This window comes from Lepidochelys kempii, chromosome 1 (assembly GCF_965140285.1).
Source record: "Lepidochelys kempii isolate rLepKem1 chromosome 1, rLepKem1.hap1, whole genome shotgun sequence".
Lineage (NCBI taxonomy): Eukaryota > Metazoa > Chordata > Testudines > Cheloniidae > Lepidochelys > Lepidochelys kempii.
This window is the reverse complement of record NC_136380.1, coordinates 323,842,659-323,867,677: the sequence shown is the minus strand read 5'-3', so window position 1 is coordinate 323,867,677 and position 25,019 is coordinate 323,842,659. Positions and strand designations below refer to the sequence as shown.

The following is a 25,019-nucleotide window of genomic DNA, read 5'->3' as shown; positions in this document are numbered from 1 at the left end:
ATAAGGATAATAACCTGTCTGACTGTTTCATTTTGTGTTCTCAATTAGTATTCCTTTGTTTAAGTCTTTTCAGCATTTGTGTACCATTCAGCATTTGTGTACATGTTTACAGTAGAAGATTTCAAGTGTAGATAAGCTGCTTATTTACAGCAGAATATTTCAGGTGTGGATAGGCTACATATTGACCGGATTGATCACTATGAAGAGGAGATTTGAAAGTGGTGCAAGCAAGAGATGGCAAAAACAACTGAGCTCAAAGCCAATAACTTCATTCACCTTACCCAACAAACAATGCTACAGATAATGACACCTCTGCAACTGCAACAGGTGCTATTTCAATGCCAATATCTGAACGTGAGGACAGTAGTCAAGAAGGAGAAGTGTCAACAGTAACAGATGCAGCAGAAGATCCTGTGTACGATCAAGAAACTCAACAGCCACAGGAAGATGCAGATCTTAATGCAGCAATTCATGAGTACCACAGGTTTGACTGTGACTAACACTGGAATTATTGACAAGAGCAATGCTGCCCAAATGCAATCTTTTCTTCAAATTAGTTGTTTTGAAATTCCAAGTAGCATTCCACGAGATGCAGATAATCATGCTTTCCCTACTCATCTGCTGACAAAAACTCTTCCAAATGGTGAGACCTGCACAAAGGACTGGTTATGCTGGAGTACGGAAAAACAATGTCTGTACTGTACACCCGTGTCATTTTGAACAAAAGTGCTGCAAATGCATCAGTTCTCTCTGATCAATCAGGATGTAGCATCAACAGAGGTTGGAGGAAGTTGAAAGACCGAATACCATCACATGAGAGTTCAGCGTCACACAAAGAAAACTATGTTGCATGGAAATCAGCCAGTAGGACAGCATCAGCTGAAAGTTCAGTTGAGAATCTACTCTTGATTGAACTCTCTACAGAAACTAATAACTGAAAAAAACTTCTTGAGCACATCCTGAATGTCATCCTTTTTCTTTCTGAGAGGGGATTGATTTTCTTTGGTTCCAGTCAACGTATTGGTGATCGTGCAAATGGAAACTTTCTAGGCATAATTGAGCTCCTCAACAAATATGACCCACTTTTATCAGAGCACGTTAAACGTGTTCAAGAATCACAAGAGAGTCAAAAGTACATGCAAGTCCATTATCTCTCCACATGCATACAAAACGAGTTTATTGAGCTATGTGGGTCACTCGTACAAATAACAATTCTTGATGAGATTCGAAATGCCAAGTATTTTTCAATCATTGTTGATTCCACTCCAGATGGTTCTCACAAGGAACAGACTACTATGGTTATTCGATATATTAAGATTGTAGACAGCTCAAAATTTTCAATTGAAGAAAGATTTGTTTTGTTTGATACTTTCACAAGAAAAACTGGAAAAGAAATTGCTGCTTGAGTACTAGCAATTCTAGAAGGTTTTAAGTTAGATTTTCAGGTCTGCATTTGTCAGGCCTATGACAATGGATCTAATATGGCTGGGAAGTACAAAAGTGTACAAGCAGTTCTGTGTGAGCATAATTCACACACTCAACCTTGTAGGTGTTGACTGTGCTGAACCATGCAAGGAGGCAATTACTTACTTCGGAACTGTTCAGCAAATGTACAAGCTCTTCAGTAGCAGTCCACAAAGGTGGGAAATTCTGAAGCAATATCTTCCCGTTTCACTGCATAGGATATCCAAAACTAGATGGTCTGCATGGATTAATGGTGTTCAACCAGTTGCACAGCATTTGAATTCAGTGAGAAAGGCTTTAAATAAGCTTGAATCTCAATCTCACTGCATAGGCTCGAACTAAACTTCAGTCTATTCAGAAGTACGTATCCAAATTTGAATGCATTCTGATGTCATCTTTGTTGGTGAAGCTACTTACAATGATCCACCAAACTAATCTGGTAATTGAAGCACAAAATGTTGCACTTGATGTTGAGAGGGATAACATTGAAAGTCTTATCCATGACATTCAGCAGATACGTGAACAATGGGATGTGATCCTGACTGAGTGCAAATTAGTAGCACAGAATATTGGCATTTCATCTGAAATCTCCACCATTCGCAATTTACCTACTGAATCCAATGCCAAGCAGCATAATAGGTCAATGTCTTCCTTGTCATCGTTAACTCTATTCAGTCAGGTCTTACACATCGATTTGAGTCACTGCGACTAATCTGTACCCCTTTTTGGGTTTCTCTGGCAGTTCAACAGACGGAGTAATGAAGATCTACTTTCTGCAGCTGAACAATTTCAGCAACAGTACAACAAAGAAATCTCAAAAGATCTCAGTGATGAGGTCATCTTCCTCAAATGACTATATTCCACAAACTTTAATTTGGATTGCAAGCCAAAGGAATTGCTTCAAGAAATTCTCAAACTTGGACTCTCTGGGGTGTATCCTAATATCACAATTGTATTGAGTATTTTTGTCAGTTTGCCTGCATCAGTGGCTTCAGGTGAGTGCACCTTCAATGTGTTGAAGCAGGTAAAGAACTATCACCATTTAACTATGGGATAAGAGCATTCGAATGGGCTTCCCATGCTTAATATCAGCTGTGACATTGCACGAAAGCTATTTTTTTCCTCAATAATTAGTGCATTGATTTGCTCAGAAAAAGGCTAGAAAAGCATTTGTTAAATAAAAAAATATTCAAATTATGTCTCACTCTTTTTTTGGTGCCTTATTTTGTTTTCATGTGTTGTCATTTTTTTTTTTTTTAAATTATGGCTAGAGGACTCAAAAGCTGGAAGTGACCCGGGCCTTTCTGGACCTCTGAGAGGGCCTGCCTGCATTTAAAAAATCCCACATGTGCTAAGTAACTAGTATGTCAAGCCTACAACTAGAAATAAAATGTTACTTCTGCCTAATTTGTCTTGCAAAAGTCACTGCACAGGAGTTGCATTCCACGCTATTCTTTGTGATAAGTGCATACACAGTAATCTCAGGCACTGTAATTAGGTCCTGAGGACCTTTAAAAATAAGTTTCTTTTTATTAGGTGCCTAAGTATTGATTTAGAGGCCTAAACTTACTCACACACATTTGAAAATTTTGGCTAAGCCAAGTTTTGATTCTCTCAGGCTGTTGGACAATAGCCTTTTTCTTAATGCTTGTTCTCTAAAGGCTAAATATTATGTGAATATTTGACAGCCTAAAAAATATCCTATACGTGTTGCTTTTATTATTTATATTAAAGTTGTGGCTATAGGCCCCAATTAAGATTTGGGGCCATTGTTGTAGGCAATGTACAAAGGTAGAGTAAGAAACAATGCCCCAAAGAGCTTATCTAAATAGACAAGACCCTTTACCTACCTATTTTCTAACTTGCAACTAGAGTATGACTTGTAAGTTCCATGTCAGTTTCACAGTGTTATTGTGTGTGGTTGTTTTGGTATTTTTCATGTAATATTTTTGGATGGGTGGATTTTTTGTTTTACTTAGATATTCTGGGTATTCTAGGGCAGTGGTGGGTGAACAGGAAGGGATTAGCCAAAAGGAAAAACCAAAGAAGGGACATTGAGGGGAGGAAGGTAGATGGGGGTGGGAAGGATAGAGAGGAACATGTCAGGCAAGTGGGGTGAGGGACTGAGTGGAAGGAGGGTTGAAGCAAACAGTCAGATGGCAGAGGGGAAAGAATGTCCAAAGTAAAACTATAGAAAGCAGTCTGAAATCATTGGTGTCCAAAGGTGCCTTGCACTGAAACTGCTTCTGCAATTGCTCCGCTAGCTTTGAGTGTCTCCTCTGGGTTGGCTTCACCACAGAATTTCTCTCCCCTCCCTTCCCACTCCTCCCCCTGCCACATGGCTCAAATTGACATTGCTCATGTTTTTTTAAATTAGATAGTAAAAGTGCATAGATAATTAACCTCTGGTCATTTTTGTGTTCACTGATTGTTCTCCTAATGCTGTATTTTATACAGTGGCCCTTATGGTAATTATTGATGAATCTCCTGTGAGAAGTCGATTTTACAATGTTACGTAAAGGTAATATGTAGATGTTTCGGTTTTTTGTTTATAATTTATTACCAAAAGTAATATTTTGTGCCTTTTTCTTTGCTAGCTTTACAATGAAGAAGTTCTTGATCTATTTGATACAACACGTGATATTGATGCAAAAAATAAAAAATCAAATATCAAAATACATGAAGATTCAACTGGAGGAATTTATACAGTAGGAGTTACAACACGAACTGTGAATGGAGAAGCAGAGGTGATAAATGAAAATAAGTTTATATATAACATATGCATCCCCAGTATAAAAATATGGATTGTCTCTAGTTTGATGGACAAACTTGTTAAACCCTGACTCATTTATCAGTCCTCCCCCGTCCTCCCCCCCCCCCCAGTTCTTACTATAGTTCAAGTTTAACCATTTTCAAACCATAAATGCAGGCAGGGGGTGGTGGTGCTGGTGGGTAGAAAATACTAATGCTATTGTCCACAGTTTCTAACATCTGATAAACATAATGACTAAAAATGTAGGACTTCCTTTTCAGTAGTGACAGAAACTTTTGAAGCCCAGCAATTTAACTTAAGCTTAAAATAGAGATGAGAACTTTTGTTTCAGACACTGCACTTTTTTATGTCTTTAGATTGATACAAATAGGACCTGCATTAAGTAAGGGCTTGTCTTCACTACTGGTGTAAGTTGACCTTAGTTACGCTACACCAGCTACGTGAATAACGTTGTAGAGTCGATGTAACTTAGGTTGATTTACCCCAGTGTCTTCATTGCGCTCTGTCAACGGGAGATGCTCTCCGGTTAACTTACTTTACTCTTCAAGGGAGCTGAAGTACCGGAGTCAGCTGGACAGTGCTTTGCTGTTGTTTAGCGGGTCTTCACTAGACCCGCTAAATTAACACCTGCTGCATCAATTTCAGCAGCGACGATCTCTCCAGTAGTGAAGACAAGCCCTAAGAAAGAACAGGAGCTGTGTTTAGCATAGCTTTATGATGGTAGTGTAGTTCCAGCATGTATATGTGTACCCTAGACCCTATGTATACTACTTTTCCCATGTTAAGAAACCATTTTTAAAATGACTTTTTCAAATGCATTTTTGCTGGTCAGAATAATTTTACTGCAATGGTTTTAAAATTCTGTCCCTAAATCTTGTTAGTGCCCGTCTTGGCACTAATGTGGGAAATTGTATTGTAGATGGTGCTCTAGTACACTACTGCTTTAAGTGATGGAGGGATATCTTCTTGTCACTCACTGAGGAATATAGCTGTAAAAAGCTCAGAAGAGTGTACTGAGAAGCCACAGTGAAACCACATAACTTTTCAGTACACTCATAAGATTCCATGCCGTTTTCAATTAAAAGCAGCTGAAACATTAGTTGAGAAAGGAAACAATCTATTTATAGCAAGAGCATTTCTAAAGTGCAGGCAGGTAAGCGTAGCAACTCTTGCTCTTTTTAAAAAATATGGAATGTATACATTTTGTCTCTCTTACAGATGATACAGTGTTTGAAGTTGGGTGCTCTATCTCGAACCACTGCCAGTACTCAGATGAATGTTCAAAGCTCACGTTCGCATGCCATCTTCACTATACACTTGTGTCAAACCAGAGTTTGTTCTGCAATTGACACTGTATGTATTACAGATTTAAAGTACTTTGCTTTACTCACAACTTTTCCAAATGTGAATATTGATTTGTCAGACAACTGTTCTGTGTTTGAATTACGTTTAGTAAAAATATCACATTCATCACCATGCCATTTGCTAGGCAGTATGAATAATTTGATCTAATCTGTGCACATGTAATCAGCCCCATAGCTGGAGGCAATAGTAGACTTGTCAATTTCATATGTGAATCAACCACTGTTGGGCTGCTTAGTTCCCTCTTCCCTTCCTGTGAGAGAGGCTTTCAGTTGCTATTGGGAGGGGGAGAGGAAGTTCTGCCTATGGAACCTCTTATTGGTTATTCTGCCAGGGAGGCAGACGGGCAACCAATCATAAGGATCAAATTTGCAAGGAGGGTGGACCTTCTTGCTACACTGCAAGGATGGGCTCCAGCCTTAGCCAGAATCATGTCATGAAAAAATAGCAAGAGTTGGCAATACTTTGTAACAGGGGTCCTTTAAGGGTCAGGGGGCCTGGGGCCAGCCAGCCCTATTTTAGGTGGAGCCCCATTAAGAACTGGTTGGGAGCTGGTCGTTCACAAAGTCCCAACCAAGGTGAATCTCCTGCCCCTATAGCAGGCTGAAACCATTTTCACAGGAGGGAGCTAAAGAGCTGAGCCGCTCAGAGCAGCTCTGCTCCCCTCCTGTGAGCAGTGGGGGAAGGGTGGTTCCTCTGCTCCTTGCCCCTCTTTTCTCCCTCCCTGTGCTACCTGACCTGGGAACGGGTGTGTGTGTGTGTGAAGACACTCTGGAGTTTCCCCCCACTCCTGGAAGGGGGAGAGGGGGACCCCAGAACAGCCCCCCAGGCTAGGAGAAGGAGGTGAAGAACCACAGGAGGAGGAGAGGTGCAGTTGGGGCAGCTGAACTGATGGTGGGACCGAACTGGTAGGGGTGAGGGTTGGGGTGCTGAACTGATGGGGATGGGGACAGAATTAACTGCTGGGCAGGAGCAGGGAAGATATGGGGATGAGAGCTTCTGCAACAGGGTCCAAAATCATCTTAATGAATGTGGAAGAGTGGCAACATTAATTATCACACACAGGAGATGTGCAGAAAGAGTTCAAAAATCAAAAGACAAACAGCCCCACCCATGGTCTTTATAGAAAAAAATCTCATAATTTTTGGGGGGCTTGAGTCATGATTTTTGATCTCTTGAGGTTGACAATACTAGTTACACGTCCTCTTGTCTGGGGGGCTTTAGTAAGATCTTTTGAAGATCTGGTATATGACAGTACTGGATCCTGAAACCCAAACTGCAGCTGATTAAAAGGCTCTCTTGTGTTTCTACAGTGCCTAGCATAATGGGTTCTTGATCTTAATGGGGACCCTTGGACACAACTGGAATACAAATAAATAATCAGGGGCAGGGAAGACGCAGTTCAGGTTTCAGGTTTTGCTTTTTTCCATAGACAGCAGCTTCTAGAGACATCGGTTACTAGGGTAACAGATTTACTCCTTTGGCAGACAGCACAGCAGATGCTGCCACCTTTTTCCTCTCCATGAAGGAGGGAGCATGCAGTAGTAGCTTCTGCTGCTCTGGGAGAGTAGGCAGCTGGGTCTGCAGTGGATTGAAAGGGTTCTACATCATCTACATTTATTCCCTCTGCACTTAGAGAAGTCCTTAAACCTATAGTTTATTTTCTAAGTTAGCAAGAATGAAAGGATGTGTTAATATTTAAGGAGTAAGAAAGGGTGTGTGCGCATGAGGTATAAATTAGCTATATAACTGTTACAGACTCAGAAGTAAGGTACTGCCGCTCTTAAGAAAAATGATGCATGGTAATAGCCTATTTTGAAACCTACAAAATCACCTGTGAGAAATGAAATGCTTGATTTCTAGTAAGTTTAAACCACAAAACATTGCAGTCAGAGACCACTATTGGCTGAGGGGATGCAAAAACTATCACGCTCTGGTCACCAATTTTAAAAACAGCCCATATTGGTAGTGATTTGAAAATTTGTAATATTTTAACCAGTTTGCAGAATACACCTATATGAAATGAGTTGGTCTTAGTCCAGCTTCAGTGAACATGTCCACAGCACAGATTGCCATGAAAACAGACACTAATTGGTTCCCTTGATGCCAGTCTTAGCAGAGGATCCAAGGAGTAAATAAATAAGCACAGGGAAGGAACAATCTTCTTAACCCACAGGTTTCCTCCACAATAGGATTGAGCCATATGGGAAGGACAGAGTGAGGACTACCGTTAGGTTTTGCTGCCTATGCTGTATCTGTTTTGGGATGGGTAAGTCATCAGTCTCCAGGGTAAACAGCAGCATCAAACACACATAGTCTAATAAGGACTGTTGCACCAGCCAGAGTAACCACAGTTGATGGCATCACACCAGGCATGGCATAGTGAAGTTCTTCAATCTGGTTCAGTCTTGTGAATCCATTAATCTCTGGGGTGGCCGTACACGTGGTGCCAGGTAAGGTCAGGACATGCACCCGTTTGCACATTGATAGAGAGTTTTGAGCTGGGGTGCTTTTGTCCATCCTGATGACACTGCTGAAGGACATGCAGCGGTGCTTTAGAATATAGCATGTGATTGAAGGAAGGGATTATGACATTCCACATGAAGTCAAACCACTTTATGCTCAGAATTTGGCACTGACAGGGCACGTGGAATGCCTCTTGCTGCTCCACTTCCGCCTGTCAGAAGGTCCAGGTTTCTGTCTGGTATAGTGCTCAGGCAGTATGCAGGTTTGGTAGGTCCTGAACTTTATCTCAGCGCAAAGATATTGTTGCATTCCTAAGCAAGACCTAGGCTTCATGCGGGAGGTAGTGAGACCTGTTTGTCGAAGAACATCCAGTTTGCTGCAATGGTTTGAACTTTGCTTGCAGCCTAGGTAGATGAACTTGCTAACACTTTGCATGATACTTGACCCCACTGGTACTGGGGGCTCTGGTGGCCCATCTCTGAGGTTCTGGACCTTGGTCTTCTGCCATGAGATGTTAAACCCCATAATGCAGGTGGTGTTTTGGAGCTGTTGGAGGGCAGGTCTGAAATTCTCTGACTTTCCTCAGGATAAGGACTACTAATTCTTTTCTTAAAAAATGCTTTGGTGTCGCCTTATGACAATGAAAGAGAATGTTTTTGCTGCCATGCATGAGGATGTGGATTTGAGAGTGACTGACTGAAACCCTCCTATAGCTTAAGCCACTAAATATAAGGTGCCCGACAGACTTTATGCAGTTGGGTGTGAAGAGATTAGGGTGTGCTGGTAGCATTTGTTACCACCTTGATGGAGATGGTGAATTTTTCCTAACCTCTTTCTCCCTTCTCCTGCCCCTGCTTCATCCCCGGTCTAAAATGTGGGTTTTGCTAGAATAGTGGCAGCTGGGAAGAGGATCAGAAGAAAATAAGCATTTCCTAAAATGTAAGTCTGGGGTGATGCCCTAATGATAGTTGTAGATCAGGACTAGAATTATAGAGTATTAAATCAGTGGATCTTTAGCTAACATTCACTGTGCTATTTTGGCAGGTAGATGAACTAAGCAAATGTATGTTATTTTAGAAGGTGACACACAATGCATTAACCAATACATTTTTAACCAATTATTGGGGTGAGTCGGGGGAAGATCCAGGTTTATGATCAAACTTTTTTGCCCAGCTGTCTAGCTTTTTTTTCTTAATACAATGTTTTTCTCTATTAAGAAGCAGTTGGAACCGTTAAGGCTGAACACTCATGTGTGGAACTTTGTTTTGGTGCTGATATTTGTCTCAAGTTGACTTTTTATGAAAAACGTGTTCATGTGTGAACCTAAATTTGAGGAGGATTTGGGAGTAATTGCTTTGTTAAAAAGAGATTAGTTTAATAAATTGAGAAGATGAAAGGGAACAGCATTGTCCCTTGTCAAATAATTGCTATTTAAGCCTTGTTAATATGCAGTAAAGTGTTTTACATTTTTTCTTGTTGCAAAGCTTTATGAATTCTTTCTTTGTTGCAGGACAACGTGACAGATAACAAGATAATATCTGAATCTTCTCAGACTAATGAGTTTGAAACCCTTACTGCCAAGTTCCATTTTGTTGATCTGGCAGGATCTGAAAGATTAAAGCGTACAGGAGCTACTGGAGAGAGAGCAAAAGAAGGCATTTCAATCAACTGTGGACTAGTAAGATTAAAGACTTGTTTTGTTAGGCTGTTATGTTAACCTTTTCTTGTTTTTCATTCTCTTCCACTGAGTAATCTCTGAAGTGGAAATGTTTAGTGATGCTCTGAACTAAGGACTTTAGTATGAGAGCTAAGAAATGACAATTTATAGCAGTTCTAACTAGGTTCTCATACTTGTGCAACCCCGGAATTGTTAACTAGACTGTAACTGGAAAACTGTGGTATCAATAATTCTCTCTGAAAGTAACTTGGGCACTGCAGAAAATATTTGTAGCTAAAGTATTTTAGTGGCAGTCACATTGTACAGTACTTACAGCAAACAAAAGCTAGAATTAAAATGTGTTTGCTGTAGTAAAATATTAAATAGAATTAAAAAATTATAGTAGATTGTTAGGCTTATAGTGATATTATGAAAATCAAAATATTTCTTTAAAAGGACACAATAAACTTGAAATATAATTCATTAAAAAAAATGTAAAATAGTTTCTGGTCCTATGTATACCCCTGTCTATTTCGATGATTTTACAATTGAATTTTACTATTTAAAAAAAAAATTCTCTCCCCTGTTGCTGTGTGAAAGACCCAGACGAACAGGGCAAATTGACAGACTTTAAGTGACTCCATGTCTAGCCTCTGATCCTTGCACTTGCTTGGAGTCCTGTTGGTTTATTAGGGCTCTGTGTGGGTATAAGGGGTCTGCCTATGCAATTTTCTTTACAGGACTGGGTACCAAATTTGTTCATTGTACGGGTGAAAACATGCCTTCTAACAGCCAGACTGCACACTTAGCCTGTGATCAGAACATAACTTCTCTTTCTTTCTGGCTCATGTATCACCAGTGATAAAGATTCTGCAACTGGAGCTTAGTTAACAATTTTATTAACATGGTGAGAGGCAGAAAAGAGTTCAGCTTAGTTTCCCAAAATTGTACTGACTCAGCAGAGCTAGCAGGAGTTTTTGGTTTCTCTGAGTTTTTTAAATCTTACATGCTTGTTTTAGTAACAAAAATATAACATGCATAAAATCTGATTAATAAGGTGCTGCTTTTATAAAGTCACCATAATTGCCCTTAGAAAAAAATATTTTAAACATTAAAATTTTAATTCACTGAATTACTTTTATAGCATTTTGTTGTAATTCAGAGGTGGCAAATAACTTAAACAAATTCAGGCATATGGGAACACTACTGAAAGTAGCATTGAATCTGAAATTGTATAATTGTTGGCTCAATTAAGACATTTTACAAGAATATATTGGGAATTAATTGTACAGAGTGCCACCTTGTGGCATATATTTAGAAGAACAAATATAGCTGAGATGCCATAGATGTGAAGACCTCAAAGAAAGTGATTATTTTCCTTTACAATTTAGACCTTGATACTGGATATGTTTACACACATGAATAATCCCATTGAAGGAAATGGAATTGCACGTGTACATAGGTTTTTGCAGGATCCAGGCAATAGATGGTTTATAAATACCAAGTAAACACTTGCTATAACAATGTAGTGTCTGTGGTAATGGAAAAATCACAACTAAAGAATTCTATACTAGCACCTCAATAAATCAAAAAATTCAGGGTATTCCTTTCATATCTGCAAAGGTGTTAAGTACTCATTTTTGTGTCAGAATAATACTGATGCAAGATGTTTGGTTGTTTTTTCTTTTAATATAAAACCAAACTTAGTAAAATTAAATATAATAAGGAAGATACCTTCTATGAGAAATAGCTTATAAATTTAACAATCATCAAATTAAATGGCTGTTACAAAACAAAATCATGAATACTGCTACATGTGACCCTTATTTTGGATTAATTAAGAGAACATATGGTTGCCATGTAACCTGCTTGTTCATAAAGACAGCAGATTGCAACACTCATTTAATTTATTATTGTGAGCATGTAAATATACAATAGTGCATAACAAAATTACGGTACGTGGGTCAGTAACAAATTTTTTTTAGATAAGGTAACTTAAAATTGATAATAAGTTTGTTGTAAAATTTGTCATCTTTTTAGCTGGCACTTGGCAACGTAATAAGTGCACTGGGGGATAAAAGTAAGAAGGCAACTCATGTACCATACAGAGATTCAAAACTCACAAGACTACTTCAAGACTCTCTTGGGGGAAATAGGTATGAAAATTGGCTATTATATACGACTTTGTGATAAACCAGGTTTGATGGCTCTGGTAAAGGACTGCATAATTTTAAAGAATATTATCAGCTTACTATATGAGGCCTAAAATGTTTTGGTTGTTGTGTATATTATTACAAAACTCAAGATGACTAGAAATGTATAATTTAAATGAAAACTTTCCTTTATCCTTTTGGAAATAAAAATACTTTTTGTATTGTGTTAGTGAATGAGAACTGGAAAGTAAGATATAGTATGAACAAAAGTGAAAATGACCACTATATTTTCCTTCTGAGTGAAATTAAAAAAACCACTAACAGTATAAACATTTTTCAGAGTAACAGCCGTGTTAGTGTGTATTCGCAAAAAGAAAAGGGGTACTTGTGGCACCTTAGAGACTAACCAATTTATTTGAGCATAAGCTTTCGTGAGCTACAGCTCGAAAGCTACAGTAGATTAATTTAATTTCCAATAGTCCAAGGTGATATTAGTAACATAAGGAAAAAATGTTAAGTTAGTTGACCTTGTCCCTTTCAGTGGTATTGTGGTTATACTTTGCTTATGGCTAAATTGTTTGAAATCTTAGCTGCCAATTAAGAGGAGAATCCTTTTTAAACTATGTCATACAAATGTTGTAATTTCATTGTTGCATCATGGCCTTATTAGAATGTGGTTGGAAATTGTAGTCACTTTCTGCTTGAAGCAGAAGTTTTTTTTACATGGCCTATTTTACATGGGATGTTCTGACCAGCCTTTGTTGTGTTACAATATACAGTTAGTGTCACAAAGGACATGAGTTCATCAATATGAATATAATTCTGAAACATTTTATTATTATTGAAACAATCCCAGCAGTGTTTTATAAAAAAAAAAATATCCAAACAAATAAAAAATCCCCAAGAGGATTTCCTGATCTAACTGCCATTTTAATTTCGCAATCCAGTTTCCCTCCCCACAATATTTTTTGGCACTATTCTTTTTTATAATCCCTCACACCTTAGTCGCCCCCCCCTCCCAAATCCTGGCTGCTGCTAATATTTGTATGTTTTAAGTGGTTTTGCAAACTAGTACTTGCCCATTTGCTGCAGGGTTGGGGTTTGCTCGTGTGTGAGATTTAATAGTTGGATAAAAGACCAATTTTTTTGTTAATATCAGTCATCATTGTAAACAGAAGCTGAATAGATTTTTGTGGCTGAGCTGATATTTTTTCATGAGTTTTCCAAGCTTGGTTTAAAGAGTTAATTCTCTCCTGCTTATATTCCTCTAGTCAAATCCTTAGCCTCTAACATTAATCACAGTTAGTTACTGTGGAGATGACTGTTATACAAATGGAGGATTACGACTTCAGTGAGGAATAATACTCTGTACTTAACGTATGCTAGCTCTTTTCATCTTCAAAATCATCATAAACATTAACCAGCTAATTAAGCAGTAAGCATCCAGGCTCAGATGAACCCTGAAAATCAAACAAATGTTTCCATGCAAATGTCCATAATAATTTAAAATACATAAGCCCTATCATGGAGAAAGAGCTTCTGCAGTTGCTGGCTGATAAATCTCCTGTAATACATATCCATGTACACTACTTTCAACTCACTTGGGGAAATGCTTTCCAACAGCAGCTGCATATGTCAGGTTACGCAGGAGATAGTCATCTATGAGTGCTTCTTGTTTTGGGGTGGAGTCTGACTCTCCCAGTCTGATCATCAAGTGTTGTAGTCCATCTCCTGGGAGTAGCCTCAGGATTTCTGAGCATATGCTCTCTCTGCCTCCTGCACTGTCATCTTCCTTGGCCTTTATGCAGCTTGCATGACTCAGGATGCCACAGATATGTTTAATGACGTTATGCTGAATTGAATCCTAAAGAAAAGAAGAAAACAAAGCTAGTCTATAACCAGAATTGTGTCTCAATGAAACCAGTTAAAAACAGATATTGTGTTTGCTGTCACAGAAGAGGGTATTGTCTTTGAACCTAAATATACAACTCTAGTATGTGTGTGATAACCCAGACAGAACCTTTATCGTATTGTTTTAAAAAAGATTTTAACAGGTGCATGACACTGTTTTGATATGTCACCAATCCATTATGGCTGCGACTGAGTGGTCTCTTTACCAAACCTGGAATTGCCAAAAGATTTCACAGAGGATGGCTAACCACATTTTGAAATCCTGACTGTCCTTGCAGAAATCAAATTAATAGATTTTTTTTCCCTCTTGACTGTCCCATAAGTATTTTTATTGTGATAGGAATCAGTATGTACTTATTTTCATTAGTTGTGTAGTACACCTGTTAAAATGGACAAGTCACTTCTATTAATTTTGTTCTAAATATCAGAGTTCTTTAACTTTGAAAAGCAGCTGTTGCTTGTGTGCAGTATTAATTCTTCTATAATTTTTCAGTACTGTAACATTGCATTGAATATATTGCTCTAACATTCCATTGAATGTAGTCCATTGAATATATATATTGTATATGTTGGAGACACATCACACACAATCTTTTATTACATAATAAGAGTTGCTAGTAATAAGTCCATCTACGTTGTACTACACCCCAAGGACTTTAGATGTTGGGAATGCTGCTATTGTGTTCATGTGTACTGTTCTCACTATGCATAATCCTGGCCGAAGGTTGATGCTGTAACAGTTCTGAAGCAGTATTTAAATATTAATCTTTTGCCTGGATTATGCGTACAAAGATACTGAGCACTTTTATTTACTGAGCTATTTTATTTGATAGGCGTCTGCATTAGGCACTATATGACATGAAAACTTGCTTAATTTTATGTTATTTTTAAATTGAAGGGAAAAGTAAAATGAAGGGAATAGAATGAATTTTGTTAAAATAGTTCATCGTGAAAGTCTGATGGTAAAGCAGAGCTGAAGTCACCACTCAGTGTGTCAAAGGGAAGTGTAGTATTATGTCAAAGACTTTGCTTGAGCAAACTACTTAAACATGCTTAACTTGCAGCTTGAGTCATCAGTTTCACACTATCATAAGACTGCTTGCACGCTTAAAGTTAAGCGCATGCTTAAGTATTTTGCTGAATTGGTGCCTGAGTGCATGAAGGGAGCCAAAGAAGAATTCCTAAATTCTAATCCGAGCTCTGACATTGAGGTCTTTGGCAAGTTATTTACCTTTTCCAGTTTAGTTTCCCAAGCTGTACAATGGGGATAATAATGATGTGACAGACAATTAATGAGTTTCTCTTTGTAAAGTCTTTGAATTTGTAAAGAACTATATAAATGCTAAATAATTACCATTTATTTTACTTGTAGGATCTCAGATCAGTTATTGATCTAGCACAGAGTTGGGCAAGACTATGGCCCAGGGGCCACATCTGGCCCTCCAGACGTTTTATTCCGGTGCTTGAGCTCCCACTGGGAAGTGGGGTCTGGGGCTTGCCCCGCTCTGGCACTCTATCTAGGGAGTGGGGTCGGGGTCTTGCCCCACTCAGCACGGCTCCCGGAAGCAGCGGCACGTCCCTACTCTGGCTACTATGCGTAGGGGCAGCCAGGAGGCTCTGCACGCTGCCCCCACTCCAAGTGCCACCCCCACACCTCCCATTGGCTGGGAGCTGCAGCCAATGTGAGCTGCAGAGGCAGTGCCTGCACACAGGGCCACACGCAGAGCCGCCTGGCCATGCCTCCATGTAGGAGCCGGAAAGCGGACATGTCCCTGTTTCTGGGAGCTGCTTGAGGTAAGCGCTCTCAGGCCAAAAAGTTTGCCCACCTCTGATCTAGCATCTTATAATGCTAAAGTAAGATGATTTAAGGACAATATGGTAGCATTAACTCACAATTTCCATGCTTTTAATGGTGTAAGTCAGATTCTGAACATTTTTAAAGTTAGTTTAAAATCAGTACTTTTGTATCCATGTTTATTTCAGTTGATGTATTTGATGCCATGGCACATGGGCTGTTTTGCATAATTTAAGAGTATTTGTTTCAATTTATAAAGTTGACCTATGTCTGTAACTCACAGCCAAACAGTCATGATAGCATGTGTGAGCCCTTCAGACAGAGACTTCATGGAAACTTTGAACACACTAAAGTATGCCAATCGGGCACGAAACATCAAGAACAAGGTGATGGTTAATCAGGACAGGGCTAGTCAACAAATCAATGGTTTACGCAGTGAGATTGCACGACTTCAGATGGAACTTATGGAGTACAAAACAGTAAGTAAATTTATTAAGGTTTCTTTTATTTTAGAATATCACTAACATTTTACAACTCATTTTTCTATTAGCTACTTCTACTACACAAAAGTAAAGAATAGAATTGTCAAGGTTCCTCCCCCACTCTGAACTCTAGGGTACAGATGTGGGGACCTGCATGAAAAAACCTCCTAAGCTTATCTTTACCAGCTTAGGTCAAAACTTCCCCAAGGTACAAAATATTCCCCCCGTTGTCCTTGGACTGGCCGCTACCACCACCAAACTAATACTGGTTACTGGGGAAGAGCTGTTTGGACGCGTCTTTCCCCCCAAAATACTTCCCAAAACCCTGCACCCCACTTCCTGGACAAGGTTTGGTAAAAAGCCTCACCAATTTGCCTAGGTGACTACAGACCCAGACCCTTGGATCTTAAGAACAATGAACAATCCTCCCAACACTTGCACCCCCCCTTTCCTGGGAAATGTTGGATAAAAAGCCTCACCAATTTGCATAGGTGACCACAGACCCAAACCCTTGGATCTGAGAACAATGAAAAAGCATTCAGTTTTTTACAAGAAGACTTTTAATAAAAAATAGAAGTAAATAGAAATAAATAGAAATAAAGAAATCCCCCCTGTAAAATCAGGATGGTAGATATCTTACAGGGTAATTAGATTCAAAAACATAGAGAACCCCTCTAGGCAAAACCTTAAGGTACAAAAAAGATACACAGACAGAAATAGTTATTCTATTCAGCACAATTCTTTTCTCAGCCATTTAAAGAAATCATAATCTAACACATACCTAGCTAGATTACTTACTAAAAGTTCTAAGACTCCATTCCTGTTCTGTCCCTGGCCAAGACGACTATAGACAGACACAGACCCTTTGTTTCTCTCCCTCCTCCCAGCTTTTGAAAGTATCTTGTCTCCTCATTGGTCATTTTGGTCAGGTGCCAGCGAGGTTACCTTTAGCTTCTTAACCCTTTACAGGTGAGAGGAGCTTTCCCCTGGCCAGGAGGGATTTCAAAGGGGTTTACCCTTCCCTTTATATTTATGACAAGAATAATACCTTTAACTTATATAGCACGTGGTGGCATCCCAAATTTTACCTTCAGATATGACGCATGACTACTGTTGATGTCGTGAAAGTTGCATATCAGAAGGCAGAGTGTGATTTTATAACCTATACAGAAAACACTTCATTCACCACTAAGCTGTGGGGGTAGATTGCAGAACAATTGAGGATGACACATGAGTAAGAGTGTCATTTTTTAGGAAAGTTATTGTTGTGTTGGTTAAAGATTTAAAAATCTATCATGTAATTAAAACAATATATATTGGTTGGAAATTTTGCATCAGTTGTAGAGATTCCTGTGCTGGTTTGACTGGCAAGAAACTAGATCATGGATTAAATGTTTTACAGTGAATTCTTGAAACACCAAAGTAAATTCTGGACTCTGGTTTTTAAAACTACAGTGTAAGTTATACACTTTAAATATTCATATTGTACTATTCCTGTTAGGGGGCTTATTCCTTCACCCACTTACTTCCCTGGTCCTCCTCGCATGAACAGAGAGCAACAATACCCGAAGTCCAAAGGTGCAAACAATTCGATGTTTATTGGGGTGAACTTCCAGCAAGCATGATTCCAGTTTCCTTCCTTAGTATCCTCCTTCCCAGCTCTGACACCACAGAGCCTTATGCCTGTGTCCCTGTTCCCATTCCTACCCTTAGCCAAACATGATTCCAATTTTCTTACCCCCATTCCCTGTTCCCATCTCCCTTACCCACATGCCCATGCCCACCCCCACCCACGCCCACTCACTTCCTCATTGACTACAGATTATATAGTAAAACTTGAGTTCTGCTTAGCTATACCTTAACCAATCATTTTCCTGAAATTTAACTAACCAATCCTAACATATTGTAACATGATTATGTAACCAATTATATCCCACCACCTTAATTAGTTTACACCCAGCAAAATTAATTATACAGCAGACAGGAACAATCACAGAACCAGACAGAGATTATACAGACAAACAATAGCAAAGTGGGATCTACAATGACAAGACAACACAGAAGTGAGGATTTCACATCCCAGCTATTGATAAGTGAGTTCTTGCCAGACAGGATGCTATCAAACTAAGTTTCCTTTTACATTTTCTAGGCACTTCCCTTTCTCTGGAGGTGATAGGAATACAATCCTGTCCTGATAGTGCCTAACAGCCCAATAGCACCTTATTTCAATGTGACTAGTTTGGAATGTGAGGATGTGACTGTTCGCTTCCTAGCTTATGGCTGCCTCTGCTGCTTAGCCAAAGGCCTTAGCCTAAGAACAGGGCCTCAATCTGTCACAGTAAGAGAAGGCCCTTACACCGGCAGACAGTGATTTCTTTCTTTTATACCTCTAGAACTAGCCAAGCGATAAGAATACACCTAAATTCTTAGAGTGTAGGCCTTTACAGACAGGCCTGAATATATATCCTAACAATGCCTACTTAGTATTTTTTCAGAAACAAAATAGAAACATTTTGAGGGAACTGGGGTTATTTAGTCTGCAGAAGAGAAGAGTGAGGGGGGATTTGAAAGCAGGCTTCAACTACCTGAAGTGGGGTTACAAAGAGGATGGAGCTAGGCTGTTCTCAGTGGTGGCAGATGACAGAACAAGAGGCAATGGTCTCAAGTTGCTATAGGGGAGGTCTAGGTTGGATATTAGGAAACCCTATTGTGACATTGCACTCTGTATGATTTTATACAAATATTCTAATGAGTGTGAATGTAATGTAGCTAGAATATGTTTCATGCAAAAGGTCTCTTGTAAGGTATCATTACAAAGCTTATAATCTACTGAGTGTGGTCATGCTATTTGTAAAATGTATCACTCTTGTATCTGAAACTAGAAATATGAAATATAACTCTGAGGGCCTACTGTAGTTATGCAAAGTGTGGGCCATTAATGGTGATTTGGAAACTTGATGGCTCCCATTATCCAGGACAATTACCTGTATGTAGATGGCTCTGTTTTACTTGTAAGTCTTCCAGAATACCTGTGGGCTGACAAGTGGGTAACGAAGTCTTACAGTGACATGTGATCATGTCACCTGAACTGGAATCCATCTGGAACCTGGTGCTTTTCCATTGAGAAAAGGGGTGGGAACCCAGGGGAACAAAGGATTCCCACCTTTATGCAAAAGATATATAAGTGGGTGGAACAGAACAAAGGAGGTGGCCATCATGAGAAATCTCCTAGCTACCACCTGAGCTGGAACAAGGGGTGTACTGGGGAAAGGATTGTGCCCAGACTAGGAAGGCGTCCAGTCTGTGAAAGAAATTTATTGAAACATCTCTGAGGGTGAGATTTTAATCTGTATTCAGTTTTATTACTGTACTAGACTTAGACTTGCGTGTTCTATTTTATTTTGCTTGGTAATTCACTTTGTTTTGTCTGCTATTACTTGGAACCACTTAAATCCTACTTTCTGTATTTAATAAAACCACTTTTTACTTATTAATTAACCCAGAGTATGTATTAATACCTGGGGGGAGGAGGGGCAAACAACTGTGCATATCTCTCTGTCAGTGTTATAGAGGGCGAACAATATATGAGTTTGCCCTGTATAAACTTATACAGGGTAAAACGGATTTATTTGGGGTTTGGACCCCATTGGGAGTTGGGCATCTGAGTGTTAAAGACAGGAACACTTCTTAAATTGCTTTCAGTTAGTCTGCAGCTTTGGGGCATGTGGTTCAGACCCTGGGTCTGTGTTGGAGCAGACTGGAATGTCTGGCTCAGCAAGATGGGGTTCTGGCGTCCCAAGCTGGCAGGGAAAGCAGGGGCAGAAGTAGTCTTGGCACATCAGGTGGCAGCCCCCAGGGGGGTTCTGTGATCCAACCTGTCACATCTATTTCACTAGGAGCATGGTGAAGCACTGGAATGGGTTATCTAGGGAGGTGGTGGAATCTTCATCCTTAGAGGTTTTTAAGGCCCAGCTTGACAAAGCCCTCTCTGGGATGATTTAGTTGGTGTTGGTCCTGCTTTGAGCAGGGGATTGAACTAGGTGACCTCCTGAGGTCTCTTCCAACCCTAATCTTATATGATTCTATGATTTCCAGGAAATGTACTGTTAAGTTTGTTTACCAGGCAGTCTCCTTCCTTGGTTATGGTTATGAGAAAATGTTTTTGTCTTCATAAGAAAAGGGATGGATTACTCATTTCCTCACCCATGCTAATACATGTTCCTGTGTCTTATCACAGACTAAGAGAACTTTGTAGGAACCTATTATTAAAATACTGGCAGCACATAACTGTTTTGAGAAATATGAAAATTACAGTAATCTTTGAAAGAGGGATAGCTTCCACCTTGAAGTGTCTCTGGAAGCGTATGGAATTTTAAGTAGACTGCCTTTTCTGAGTTGAATGAATATTTGTTTCGGATGAGTGTTAAACTAGTAATAAATATGTTTTCTCTAGGGCAAAAGGATTATTGATGAAGAAGGTATGGAAAGCATCAATGACATGTTTCATGAAAATGCTATGCTGCAAACAGAGAATAACAACCTGCGTGTAAGAATTAAAGCAATGCAAGAGACTGTTGATGCACTAAGAGCCAGAATAACACAGCTTATGAGTGATCAAGCAAACCAGGTTCTTGCAAGAGCAGGTATTGTGTACTTTTTAAAATTGAAAACTGTCTAATACATTTATTAATGAGGCAGCTAAACTCTTGCTTTTCAGTTCTTGCAGGTTACTTAGGGCAGAAACTGCAAAACCCACTTCTGCAGGAAAAAGTCCCCTCTTAGCAGTCTTCATTGTATTACTTAGAAATTTTAGTAGTGGAAAACTTGTTTAAAGCCCCAATTGACCAGACCACTTCAGTATGTGAGTAACTTTAAACATGTGAATGGTCCCAGTGGATGGGATTACTCGTGTGTTTAGATGCTTTGCTTTAGATTGGGGCTGAGATACAGAATGGGTGGATGTTGTCATGATTTCCTCACATTGTAGACTAAGTGATTGAAATTGCTTTATCTACTTTTCAATTTGCATGTTGCTTCGGAGCAATCTGAGGAGCTATGTACATATTCTATATTATTACATTTATGATTGATATATTATCAGCATTAACTAATGTAGAAAATAAATAGAAAAAGTTAAATATAAATAATGTTGAACTTGTGACACAAATGAGGAAACTGACATTTCAGACTGGTAACTCATTGTAAACTCACATGTCAAAGACCCTGCCTACACTTGTGGTATCATTTAAAAAAAAAAATCCCATCAGTTCAGTTGAACCAGTGTTAGAACTGGTGGAAGGCCTAATGTAGATAAAGCTCCTGTGACAATACCCATTTTGCCACTGTGCTAACTAAACTTGCTTTTCAGCATACCAGATGCTCATCTATACTAGAGCTCCTGCTGGTTCATCTGTACTGGTGTTAAAATTATGGGAATTTTTCTGGGGGGGAATAGCCAGGCCATTCCTTAACCAAGGTATTAGCCTTGCTACAAAACACCTCTGAAGTCCTCTATATGCGTGTCAATGAAACTTCTGGGGGCAGTGGTGATCCAGCTGGGGCCATTTTTATTTACAGCACAAACAGCCATAAAGTCTCATCTACACTGACCTCATAGCTATCTTTTAAAGGCTGTGTGTATACCCAGTCCTATGAATCACTGTATTATATGGTTTGTCTGACTTGTGCGGATGTGACCAATTCCATGTTAAAACCTAGAGAAGCTTCAGTTTTCCCAGATATAAAATTGCAGCCAGCAGAGGAGGTGAAAGCACGTTTAGAAGCTGTTTTCCCCCTTGTGCCCAACGATGGGGTTGTGCAACATGGGAAAGTCCACATTTGCCAAGCTATTGGGAATCAGTGTGCATTTCTGTTGTCTGTTGGTATTGATATCAACATCAGCAGGAGTAGAGAAAAGAATGAAAATTAAACTGTCCAAATAAAATAATGAAATAAATAAAATTAAAGGACACAGAAAACAGTAAGTTCCTCTACATGGAAAATTTTAGGCCAAAACCCCAATGATTGTCATTTTAACCTCCAGTGTCTCAAGATTTTTGATGCCTAACCACTTTAATGTTACATCTTCAGAGAGAATGTCATTTGAGTTGAAGACTGGTAGCTGTTCAGTGTGACACAGTACTTACAGACATACAGTATATTCCTGTTAAGCTCCTCATTTCACCAGATCTTTTCATTTCCTTTTGAAGAAACACGCTTGGTTGCAGCATTCTCAGGTTATGGATGAAATATATCTATATTTTTTCGCATATGAGGAGAAAATTTAGAGTGGGAAACCCAAATCACAATGTACCTTTTTTAATAGCGCTATTCCACTGCATCCATACTAATTTGTTGTGAATAAGTTGTATTACGTCACTTTCTCTGTCTCTCTCAAAGGAGATGGGAATGAAGAAATCAGCAACATGATTCATAACTATATCAAGGAAATTGAAGATCTCAGGTACTAGTACAACATGCTGTGGTATTTTGAGTCACATTTATGGGCAGGAAAAACCTTTCAGAATATAGATGCAGCCATTATATCACTGGCGGGGCTTAAAATGAACATTGGAAATAGCTTTAGGGTTTAGCAGAACCTGGTAACTTTGTATAAGTATTGGTATTTGAGAAAATACTTAAAAAACAAACAAAAAAACAAAAAAACCACACCATCACCTTGATAACAAAAGTAGAATCTAAAATCATTATTGTACATGCCCTGTATTTTTAAAGGAAAATAAAGATTGTTATGAATTTAACTGGTAACTTTTTTGGACTTAACCTCACTGTTCCTTAAAGGTTACCTTGCAAGTAGTGATCCAGCCCAATTCCCACGTAGCATTAGTGAGCTGGTAGGGTCATGGTATGAAATGGTATGGTCCCTGGAAATGTCAGAGTGGTTTTTCTTAATACTTTATATGTGTTCTACAATGGCTTAGAATTTGTTTTTAAGTTTGAAGACAGTTTGGTTCAGGTGCTGTAAAACTATATTATTTATATATCCATAGTATTTCTAACTCCATGATATCTTAGAGGCCTTTTTTAAATGGTTTTGTTTTCTTTTGTTGTTAGAGCAAAATTATTAGAAAGTGAAGCAGTTAATGAAAATCTTCGACGCAGTCTGTCAAGAGCTTCAACAAGACCATCATATTTTGGAGGCCCTTCAGCATTTTCTGCTTCTGTGCTTTCTTCAGAAAAAGAGACTTTGGAAATTCTTGATATAGCTAAGAAAGATTTAGAAAAACTGAAAAAAAAAGAAAAGAAGAAGAAAAAGAGGTAGCATTTAAAATCCATATTTTTAAATGTTTTAAATCCTTTTTATGCAAAGGGATGTATTTTAACCAGTGAGCCTTAAAAATGTATTGTGATACTTGCACAGGATAGGGGTGTAAGCTGCTTATCCTGCAAACACTTAAGCACATACTTAACATTATGCATGTGTGTTTCCACTGACTTCCTTTCTATAAAATTAAGCACACAGTATTTGCAGAATCAGAGCCTCTATCCTAGTGCATGTTTCTATCATTTGAAACTCAGAATAATTTTGAAACTATAATAGCACAAATTATTTGTGTTTTGTCTTCACACAAGTCTGAGATTTCAGTGAGAGAAAATAACTATTTTGTATACTCCGTTGAAACAAGGAAGTAGCTCGCTTCAAAAATATCCTGAACAGCTGTTGGCAAGTCCATTAGTAGCTCTTGAATGGCTTCTTTTGCTTGTACATCTTCAGCTTCTATCCCTGTTTTTATTCAAGACTTCCTACTTTACTGTGTCACCATGCTTCATTATTTTCTTTTATTCAATTTCTAACCCATTGAAATGTGCACAGACATTGATATCTGTTCAGACTGCAAGGATCCATTCATTGATACATTGATTCTTCTAAATCTCAAATAGTTCTCTTTTCTCCGAAATCTTCCCATGCTTTTAATTTATTATGTCATTTTTATTGACTGTTGAAACTTACACAAATAAGTAATCAAGAATTTTCACAACTTTTTAAAAAATCTGCTACAAATATGAAAAATTGAGGTCAGTAGTTCTGTATAAGGAAGATCTATTAGATTGAGTCCCATATCTACAAAAGTCATAACCACAAGAGGTGACTGACAACAATACTGACTGTTAGTTGTAGAAATTTACCCTTTCTCATGGTCATTAGGTTCCTTTGTGCCTACATCTGCAGGGAAGTTTCAAATTTTTTTTTTTTTTTTTACACACACACTTGTATCTCACCTCTTAGTCAGATGTCTTTTTATGAATCCTGGAAGGTGCTGAGCATTGTAGTCCCAATCCAGCAAAACACTTTGGTATGTGTTTAAATTTAGGCATGTGTGCTGAGATTTACTCTTGTTTTAAAGTTAAAAAAACTATGTAAGTGCTTTGCTAAACTAGAGTCTGAGTGCTCAGTGCTTCTCAAGGTCAAGCCCATAGAAGGAACTGGTCACTTGAAGGTTTCAAGGAATCTTTACCCAATGTACAGAATTACACAAAGGGGTATGTACTTTATTTATTTATTTTTTCCTTTTTTGAAGTCTCTGGTATTGACCATAGCAGCAGGAGACCGAACTCCAGAATTGGCCAGTGCTGTGAGCCAGATCCTTGGCTGGTGTAAAACTGCTTAGGCTGGTTATCAGGGCATGTGCTCCTATATGTTTTACACGTCTATAACATGTAAATCATGTCCTTGTTTAATTCCTAAGCAATAGAATGATTGTTGTAGTCTGCTCAGATGGGGAGGCTCAGAAAATGCTGCATTTGGGTTCACTTTTGTATCCTTGCAATTATTGAATGGGATCATGGTTTATTAATACCTGTATGGTTTGTGTAAAGTATACAGCTATATAAATTGCTGTTGTGTGTGTAGTTAAAAAACACACTGGAAAAACCCCTTGAATGGTGAGAAATGTTCGGGTTTGGGGGATCATACAGGTATGGTGTGATATTTGTT

General features: G+C 38.7%; 1 protein-coding gene across 11 annotated transcripts in view; it reads left to right on the top strand.

Annotated features, from left to right (window-relative positions):
- The window catches only part of KIF21A (kinesin family member 21A), a 173,747-nt gene that overhangs the window by 72,875 nt on the left and 75,853 nt on the right, over positions 1–25,019 (top strand). For all 11 annotated transcript variants that reach the window (XM_073328412.2, XM_073328411.2, XM_073328416.2 and 8 more), the window contains exons 4-11: positions 4,062–4,211; positions 5,456–5,590; positions 9,576–9,743; positions 11,763–11,878; positions 15,865–16,060; positions 20,517–20,706; positions 22,463–22,526; positions 23,138–23,341. In XM_073328412.2, coding sequence (XP_073184513.1) covers positions 4,062–4,211; positions 5,456–5,590; positions 9,576–9,743; positions 11,763–11,878; positions 15,865–16,060; positions 20,517–20,706; positions 22,463–22,526; positions 23,138–23,341 — 1,223 coding nt within the window. The remainder of the gene's footprint in view (positions 1–4,061; positions 4,212–5,455; positions 5,591–9,575; positions 9,744–11,762; positions 11,879–15,864; positions 16,061–20,516; positions 20,707–22,462; positions 22,527–23,137; positions 23,342–25,019) is intronic.